Source organism: Mandrillus leucophaeus, unplaced genomic scaffold, assembly GCF_000951045.1.
Source record: "Mandrillus leucophaeus isolate KB7577 unplaced genomic scaffold, Mleu.le_1.0 Scaffold11, whole genome shotgun sequence".
Lineage (NCBI taxonomy): Eukaryota > Metazoa > Chordata > Mammalia > Primates > Cercopithecidae > Mandrillus > Mandrillus leucophaeus.
The window spans coordinates 1,909,402-1,919,342 of NW_012099209.1; the positions used below are offsets into that span (position 1 = coordinate 1,909,402).

Here is a 9,941-nt window from a genome sequence, read left to right on the forward strand (position 1 = left end):
ACCACTGCATTCCAGCCTGGGCAACAAAAATGAAACTCCATCTCAAATAAATAAATAAATAAAAGTGGCATTTAGTATATTTGTGCAACCATCACCACTATCTAACTCAAGAACGTTTTCTCTTTTTTTTCTAATTTTGTATTTTTAGTAGAGACAGGATTTCACCATGTTGGCCAGGCTGGTCTCGAACTCCTGACCTCAGGTGATCCCCCCCCCCACCTCAGCCTCCCAAAGTGCTGGGATTACAGGTGTGAGCCACCGTGCCTGGCCCCAAAAACATTTTCTTTTCTTTTCTTTCTTTCTTTTTTTTTTTTCTGAGACAGGGTCTTGCTCTGTTGCCCAGGCTGCAGTCCAGTGGCGTGATCATAGCTCACTGCTGCCTCAACCTCCTGGGCTCAAGGAATCTTCCTACCTCAGCGCCCCCTAGTTGCTGGGACCACAGGCACACACCGTCATGTCCTACTAGTTTTTATTTTTATTTTTTGTAGAGACAGGATCTGACTATGTTGCCCAGGCTGGTCTGGAATTCTTGGGCTCAAGTGATCTGCCCGCCTAAGCCTGGCAAAGTGCTGGGATTACAGGTGTGAGCACCTAGCCAACCAAGAACATTTTCTGTTTTGTTTCTTTTTTTTTTTTTTTTTTTTTTTGGTTTTTGGGTGGGTTTTTTTGCTTTTTGGTTTTTTTGGAGACAGGGTCTCACTCTAACACCCAGGCTGGAGTGCAATGGCACAATCACAGCTCACTGCACCTTTGACCTCCAGACTCCAATGATCCTCCAGCCTCAGCCTCCCAAGTAGCTGGGACTACAGGCATGCACCACCATGCCAGGCTAAATTTTTTGTATTTTTTATAGAGATGAGTTTTTGCCATGTTGCCCAGTCTCAAACTACTGGGCTCAAGTTATCTGCCTGCCTCTGCCTCCCAAAGTGCTGGGATTACAGGTGTGAGGTACTGTGCCCGGCCACAAGAACATTTTTTTATCATTCCAGAAACAAGCCCTGTCCCCATCAGCAGTCACTTCCCACTTCCCCCGTTTCCCCAGCTCCTGGCAAGCACGAATCCACTTTCTGTTTCTATGAATTTGCCTGTTCTGGGCATTTCATGTAAATGGAATCATAAAATATGCGACCTTTTGTGTCTTAGCATAATACATATGTATTTTTTGAGACAGTTTCACTTTGTCGCCCAGGCTGGAGTGCAGTGGCGTGATCTCGGCTCACTGCAACCTCCTCCCAGGTTCAAGCAATTCTCCTGTCTTGGCCTCCTGAGTAGCTGGGGTCACAGGTGTATGCCACCACGCTTGGGTAATTTTTATATTTTTAGTAGAGATGGAGTTTCACCATATTGATCAGGCTGGTCTTGAACTCCTGACCTCAGGAGATCCACACAGCTTGACCTTCCAAAGTGCTGGGATTACAGCAGAGTACAGTGGAGACACTGCACTCCAGTCTGGGTAAGAGAGTTGAGACTCCACCAAAAACAAACAAACAAGCAAACAAAAAAACCCAAAAACATTTGTGAACAAGTTTTGGTATGGACATATGTTTTAATTTCTCTTGGTATATACCTATGAGTGGAATTGCTGGGTCATATTGTAATTCTGTATTTAACTTTTTTTTTTTTTTTTTGAGATGGAGTCTTGCTCTGTCACCCAGGCTGGAGTGCAGTGGTGTGATCTCGGCTCACCGCAACCTCCGCCTCCTGGGTTCAAGCGATTCTCCTGCTTCAGCCTCCCAAGTAGCTGGGATTACAGGTGCGCGCCACCACGCCTGGCTAATTTTTATATTTTTAGTAGAGAAGGGGTTTCACCATGTTGGTCAGGGTGGTCTCAAACCCCTGACCTCAGATGATCCACCTGCCTCGGCCTCCCAGAGTGTTAGGATTACAGGCCTGAGCCACCACGCCTGGCCTATGTTTAACTTTTTGAGGAACTACCAGAATGTTTTCCACAGCGGCCACATCATTTTACATTCCCACCAGCAACATATGAGGATTCTAACTTCTCCACGTCCTCGCCAATACTCATTATTCTCCATCCTAGTGGGTGTGAAGTGATACCTCACTGTGGTTTTGATTTGCATTTCCCTGATGAATAATGATGTTGAGCATCTTTTCATGTGCTTATTGGCCATTTGTGTATCTTCTTTGGAGAAATGTCTATTCAAACCCTTTGCCCATCCAGCCTGGGTAACAAAGAAAGACCCCATCTCTATAAAAATGAAAATGAAAACAGCTGGGCATGGTGGTGCACACTTGTAGTCCCAGCTACTTGGGAGGTTGAGGCAAAGAGGATCGCTTGAGCCTGGGAGGCTGAGGCTACAGTGAGACATGATCCCACCACTGCACTCCATCCTGGGCAACAGAGCAAGACCCTGTCCCAAATTAAACAAAAACAAAAGCAAAAACACCCTTTGCCCATTTTTAAATTGGGTGATTTGTCTTTTTATTGTTGAGTTATAATTTACATATTTTTATATCTTTATATATTCTGGGTACAAGCCCCTGATCAGATGTATAATTTGCATGTGATATTTTCTCCCATTCTGTAGGCTGTCTTAATTCTCTCGATGGCATCCTTTGATGCACGGAAGTTTTTAATTCTTTTTGGGGGGTGGGGATGGAGTCTCACTCTGTCACCCAGGCTGGAGTGCAGTGGTGCGATTTCAGCTCACTGCAAACTCCACCTCCCAGGTTCAAGGGGTTCTCCCACCTCAGCCTCCTGAGTAGCTGTGACTACAGGTGCACACCACCATGCCAGGCTAATTTTTGTGTTTTTAGTAGAGATGGGGTTTCACCAAGTTAGCCAGCCTGGTTTCAAACTCCTGACCTCAGCCTGCCTCAGCCTCCCAAAGTGCTAGGATTACAGGCATGAGCCACCATGCCTGGCCAGAAGTTTTTAATTTTTGATGAAGTCCATTTGATTTATTTTTTCTCTGGTGGCTTTTGCTTTTGGTGTCATATCTAAGAAACAATTACTGTCACGAAGATTCCCACCTATGTTTTCTTCTGAGAGTTTAATTTGGTTTGATTTTGAGGGTGACAGGGAGCCACAGAGAGTGATGGGCAGCAGCAGGTGGTCTGAGCTACATTTTAGTAATGCGCCCTCTGACTGCGTGTGGAGGATGTCTAGGGTGGGCATGGGATACCTGGAGAGAAGGAGCGTTGCCTACTGCACAGGTCTGGACAGACAGTAGTGGAGGTCTGTGCTAGGTCATGGCAGTTGGGGGAAGGAAGTAAGGAGTGAGGTGGGAACAGCTTTTGAGCACAGGCAGGGGATAAAAGAGGAGGTTCAAGTCTGTCTGTCCCAACCTGCAGCTCAGGAATGGACGCCAGCCGACCCGCCTTAGCTGACAGCTTCTATGCCATTTCCTATCTCTATTATGGTGCCCTGGGCACGCTGACCACTGTGCTGTGCGGAGCCCTCATCAGCTGCCTGACAGGTAGGTAAACAGAGCCTGTGGCCTTAGAGGTCACCCCATTCATCTCTCTGTGTCAAGGCTCCACCCAGCAGGGAGGGGAGAAAGGACGCTCCCATTGGCCGAAGTACCACTGCCTGTTGTACACATTTGCACATAATTATTATCATCATCATCATCATCGTTATTTTTGAGATAGAGTCTCACTCTGTCACCCAGGCTGGAGTGCAGTGGTGTGATCTCAGTTCACCGCAACCACCACTTCCGAGATTCAAGCGATTCTCATGTCTCAGCCTCCCGAGTAGCTGGGATTACAAGGGTGCGCTACCATGCCTGGCTAATTTTGCATTTTTAGTAGAGATGGAGTTTCGCCATGTGTCTCGAACTCATGGGCTCAAGTGATCCACCCACCTTGGCCTTCCAAAGTTCGGGATTACAGGTGTGAGCCACTGCACCTGGGCTGTACCTATTTTTTCAAAAGGAAAAAAAAAGTTTGTGAGGAAAAAAGAAGGGTGTGTGTGTATATATATATACACACACACACACACACACTTTTATGTATATGTATACATAAAAGAAATGAATATATATAAAAATTATGAATGTATATATACATAAAATAAAGTGTGTATATATACATTTATGTGTGTGTGTGTATATATAGTTCCTTTTAAAGAGACTGGGTCGGCTGGGTGCAGTGGCTCACGCCTGTAATCCCAGCACTTTGGGAGGCTGAGGTGGGTGGATCACCTGAGGGCAGGAGTTCGAGACCAGCCCGGCCAACATGGGCGTGGTGGCAGGAGCCTGTAATCCCAGTTACTTGGGAGGCTGAGGTAAGGGAATCACCTGATCCGGGGAGGTGGAGGTTGCAGTGAGCCAAGATCGCATCACTGCACTCCAGCCTGGGCGAGAGAGTGAGACTCCATCTAAGAAAGAGAGAAAGAAAGAAAGAGAGAGAGAGAGAGAGAGAGAAAAGAAAGAAAGAAAAGAGATGAGTCTCACTCTGTTACGCAGGCTGGAGTGCAGTGGCATGATCATGGCTCACTGCAACCTTGAACTCCTGAGCTGAAACAATCCTCCCACCTCCTCCTCCCAAGTAGCTGAGACTACAGGTGTGCGCCAACGTGCCGGCTCACATTTACACCCTTTAAAGCTATGTCGCTTTCTTGACAACCCTGCACCTCTCAGAGCTTGCCCTATTTTGCAGAGACAGAAACTGAGGCATCGCCTGCAACTCCTCTCCCCCGTAAGATTAAGTCCTCAGTAGAGGATATGGGATGGGGCGGGTGGCGCTATCCCTGGTGCTGAAATATCTTTCAAAGCTGCCGGTGACTCTGCACTTGTCAGGGAATTCTAAATTCCACGGAAAAGTAGAAGGAGACAAAGAGGGGAAAATCAGTAGTGATAACAGTACCTGCTCACACTTCTTGAGTCTCAGACTTCACATTCATCAGACCTTTATCGAGTCCTCCTCTGTGCTGGGCGCTATTTTAGGCACTGGGGATGCAGCAGTGAATGGAACCGTGTGCCGAACCCTCCCAGCCGTCCATTAATGTCTTTGTTTTGTTTTGTTTTGTTTTGTTTTTTGAAATGGAGTTTCACTCTGGTCGCCCAGACTGGAGTGCAATGGTGCGATGTTGGCTCACTGCAACCTCTGACTCCCAGGTTCAAGCAATTCTCCTACCTCAGTCTCCTGAGTAGCTGGGATTACAGGCTGTCTCTTATACACATCTAGATGTGTATAAGAGACAGCTGGAGTGCAGTGGCATGATCATGGCTCACTGCAACCTTGAACTCCTGAGCTGAAACAATCCTCCCACCTCCTCCTCCCAAGTAGCTGAGACTACAGGTGTGCGCCAACGTGCCGGCTCACATTTACACCCTTTAAAGCTATGTCGCTTTCTTGACAACCCTGCACCTCTCAGAGCTTGCCCTATTTTGCAGAGACAGAAACTGAGGCATCGCCTGCAACTCCTCTCCCCCGTAAGATTAAGTCCTCAGTAGAGGATATGGGATGGGGCGGGTGGCGCTATCCCTGGTGCTGAAATATCTTTCAAAGCTGCCGGTGACTCTGCACTTGTCAGGGAATTCTAAATTCCACGGAAAAGTAGAAGGAGACAAAGAGGGGAAAATCAGTAGTGATAACAGTACCTGCTCACACTTCTTGAGTCTCAGACTTCACATTCATCAGACCTTTATCGAGTCCTCCTCTGTGCTGGGCGCTATTTTAGGCACTGGGGATGCAGCAGTGAATGGAACCGTGTGCCGAACCCTCCCAGCCGTCCATTAATGTCTTTGTTTTGTTTTGTTTTGTTTTGTTTTTTGAAATGGAGTTTCACTCTGGTCGCCCAGACTGGAGTGCAATGGTGCGATGTTGGCTCACTGCAACCTCTGACTCCCAGGTTCAAGCAATTCTCCTACCTCAGTCTCCTGAGTAGCTGGGATTACAGGCACCCACCCCCACGCCTGGCTAATTTTTGTATTTTTAGTAGAAATGGGGTTTCGCCATGTTGGCCAGGCTAGTCTCGAACTCCTGACATCAAGTGATCCCCTGCCTCGGCCTTCCAAAGTGCTGGGATTACAGGCGTGAGCCACCGTACCCAACCTCCATTGATGTTTTTGTTTTGTTTTGTTTTGTTTTAGAAACAGGGTCTTACTCTGTCACCAAGCTGGAGTGCAGTGGCACAATGACGGCTCACTGCAGCCTTGACCTCTTGGGTTCAAGCCATCCTCCTGCCTGAGCCTCCCAAGTAGCTGAGACTAGAGGCACGCACCACCATGCCTGGCTAATTTTGTAATATTTTGTAGAGATGGGGTCTCACTATGTTGCCTAGGCTGGTCTCCAACTACTGGGCAACTCCAAGCAATCCTATCACCTTAGACTCCCAAAGTGCGATTATAAGCATGAGCCACCATGCCTGGCCTCACTGATGTTTTATTACAACCTCACTGAATAGATGAGGAAACTGAGGCTCAGAGACTTGCCAGGGTCCCTCAGTGGGACTGGAGCCTGTTAGACTTCATAGTCTAGGGATCTTCTTTCTCTTTCCCAGGGCCTGGTCTCCAACCCCCATGACCCCTTCATTAAATACCTGGATTTCTCCATTTCTTCCCGCCTCTCAGGCCCCACCAAACGCAGCACCCTGGCCCCGGGATTGTTGTGGTGGGACCTCGCGCGGCAGACAGCATCAGTGGCCCCCAAGGAAGAAGTGGCCATCCTGGATGACAACTTGGTCAAGGTCAGTCTTAGGCTGGGTTCCCAGATCTAGAGGCAGCCACGTGGCTTTGGGACATGACCATAGCTCAGGGGAGGGACATGGTACATCAGCACCTTTCTCCATCTCTTGTTATATCCAGTCAAAAGACTCTGTTGGGAGCTGATTCATCCTCAACAGTTTTTATTATCTCCCTTCACAAGGACTGAACAGAGTTTAATACTATTCCTTTTTGTTTGTTTGCTTGTTTTTTGAGACAGAGTCTCACTCTGTTGCCCAGGCTGGAGTGCAGTGGTGCAATCTTGGCTCACTGCAACTTCCACATCCCGAGTTCAAGCGATTCTCCTACCTCAGCCTCCTGAGTAGCTGGTACTACAAGCACATGCTACCGCGTCCAGCTAATTTTTGTGTTTTTAGTAGAGACGGGGTTTTACCATGTTGCCCGGGCTGGTCTCGAACTCCTGACCTCAAATGATCCACCCACCTTGGACTCCCAAAGTGCTGGGATGACAGGCATGAGCCACTGAGCCCAGCCTCATCTTCAAGTTTTTATTATCTCCCTTCATAAGGACTGAACAAAGTTGAATACTATTCCTTTTTGTCGTTATCTGTTCTTACAGTGACTTCCAATCTTTGGCAGGTGAAACTGGTGTGCCGTTAGAAAGTCTCTTCTTAAAATAAAATTACTTAATTCAAAAGTGAGTCAACTTGGGGGAAAACTCTTACATAAGAAACACAACAGATGGTAGACCGATTTTGGCTAAAACCGCGTGGTTGCTTTGTGAATTCCCAGAGTTTGGAAAATGCTGTCCCTGGGGGACCTGATCCCATGCCTACCCCTGTTTTGGAATCCCTGTTACATTCTCTCATTTACTGAGAACCTGCTGTGTACCCAGTCCTGCTCTGGGCTATGATCTGAGGCCCCCACCCCACCCTCATCTAGCAGGGGCAGGTGAAAACTAAAAAGAGAAACATGTAGGGTCTGTCTCAGCATGTGATAAGCATTCAAAAGATAATACAACCAGATGCTGTCAGGCTGGGCACGGTAGCTCATGCCTGTAATCCAAGCACTTTGGGAGGTTGAGGTGGGAAGATTGCTTGAGGCCAGGAGTTCAAGACCAGCCTGTTGAACATGGCTAAACCCGGTCTCTCCTAAAAACACAAAAATTAGCCGGGTATGGTGGCGTGTGCCTGTAATCCCAGCTACTTGGGAGGCTGAGGCAGGAGAACTGAGCACTTGAACCCGGGAGGTAGAGCTTGTAGTGAGCTGAGATCGTGCCACTGTATTCCAGCCTGGGTGACAGAGCAAGAGTTTGTCAAAAAAGGAAGGAAGGGAGGGAGGGAGGGAGGGAGGAAGGAAGGAAGGAAGGAAGAAGCAAGGAAAGGAAAGAAAGAAGGAAGGAAGGAAAAAGAAGGAAGCAAAGGAAAGAAAGAGCCCGGTGTGGCACCTCACCTCTGTAATCCCAGCACTTTGGGAGGCCGAGGCAGGTGGATCACCTGAGGTCAGGAGTTTGAGACCAGCCTGGCCAACATAGTGAAACCCCATCTCTACTAAAAATACAGAAAAATTAGCTGGGTGTGGTGGTAGATGCCTGTGATTCCAGCTACTCGGAAGGCTGAGGCAGGAGAATTGATTGAACCCGGGAGGCGGAGGTTGCAGTGAGCAGAGATCATGCCATTGCACTCCAGCCTGGGCAACAAGAGCCAGACACTGTCAGAAAGAAAGAAAAGACAGACGAGAGAGAGAGAGAGAGAGAGAGAGAGAACGTAAGAGAGCAAGCAAGCAAGCAAAAAAGAAAAACATGTAGGGTCTCAGCATGATAAACATTCAAAGGATAATAAAACCGGATGCTGCGATGGGGAGCAACTTTAGCCAGGGAAGTCGGGGGTGGCCTCTTGGGAGAGATGACATTGATTGACCCTGAGTTAGGAGAAGGAACTGGCCACAGACAGGAACAGCTTTGACTGAGAAGGGGATTGGGAGGGGAGGGGTTTAGCTGAAGGGGTTTAAAACTCCCTCCAGCTGCCCTAGAGAACTATTTATCTTTTCTTTATTCCTCTTTTCTTTTCTCTTCTTTCCTTTCTTTTTTTTCTTTCTCTCTCTTTTTCTTTTAGTTTTTGTTCTTTATTATTTTATTTTTCTTTTTTTGTTGTCTTTGTTTTATTTGTGTTTTTTTTCTTTTTCTTTTTTTGAGAGAGGGTCTCACTCTATTGCCCAGGCTGGAGCGCAGCGGAATGGCCATGGCTCACTGCAGCCCCAACCTCCATGGCCTGAAAAATTCTCCTGTCTTTCAACCTCCTGAGTAGCTGGGATTACGGGCGTGCACCACCAAGCCTGGTTAATTTTTTTTATTTTTGGTAGAGATGGGGTTTTGCCATGTTGGCCAGGCCGGTCTTAAACTCCTGGGTTCAAGTGATCTGCCCGCCTCGGCCTCCCAAAATGCTAGGATTACAGGGGTGAGCCACCCTGCCTGGCCAGAAATGTTTATTTTTTTGAAGATGAATGAGCAGAGAAGCAGAGAGAGGAGGGAGGAACTATAGCAGGCATCTGAGAAAGCGTTGATGGCCTGGGCTGTAGGTGACATGTGAGTGGGAAAGAGAAACACATGGAAATTTTGGAGGCAGAGGGGGCAGGACTAGCCTGTGCACTGAGCAAGGGGATAGTGTGCAATTCTGTGCATGCCCCGTCCCGCCAGGTCCTCAGTGACCCCATCTGGGAGGTGAGCTGATACGTAACAGGGTGGGGACAGGGTCTCTGATGGGGTCTCTTTACCCCATTTTTCCCCAGGGTCCTGAAGAACTCCCTGCTGGAACCAAGAAGACTACTGGCTTCCTGCCCACCAACGAGGACCGTCTGTTTTTCCTGGGGCAGAAGGAGCTGGAGGGGGCTGGCTCCTGGACCCCCTGTGGTAGACATGATGGTGGTCGAGACCAGCGGGAGACAAACCTCTGAGGACAGAGCCAGCTGCTGACTGATACCCTGGGATGGAACCTCAGGATGGGTCAATCCCAGACCATGGGCCCATGGCCTCGGGCTGCGATTGGCTGGATTGCCTTGTATGCAAATGAGTTCAGGACTACAAGACCCTACCCCACGGGGAGGCCCTGCCTCCAGGAGGTCATTTTTTAAATCCAGCCCCTTGCTTTAACCGTTCCTAGTATTAGATGCTGCAGCCCCGACGGCTCCCCCAAAATAAGGCTGGATTTTTCTCTCTTTCTCTTTTTTTTTTTTTTTTGAGATGGAGTTCTGCTCTGTCACCTAGGCTGGAGTACAGTGGTGTGATCTCGGCTCACTGCAACCTCTGCCTCC

The 9,941-nt window shown here is 48.2% G+C and overlaps 1 protein-coding gene across 1 annotated transcript in view; it reads left to right on the top strand.

Annotated features, from left to right (window-relative positions):
* SLC5A5 (solute carrier family 5 (sodium/iodide cotransporter), member 5) overlaps nt 1-9,584 on the top strand; it is a 26,889-nt gene extending 17,305 nt beyond the window's left edge. The window contains exons 12-14 of the mRNA XM_011991214.1: nt 3,269-3,440; nt 6,540-6,655; nt 9,420-9,584. Coding sequence (XP_011846604.1) covers nt 3,269-3,440; nt 6,540-6,655; nt 9,420-9,584 — 453 coding nt within the window. The remainder of the gene's footprint in view (nt 1-3,268; nt 3,441-6,539; nt 6,656-9,419) is intronic.
* Nucleotides 9,585-9,941: the final 357 nt, after the last annotated feature.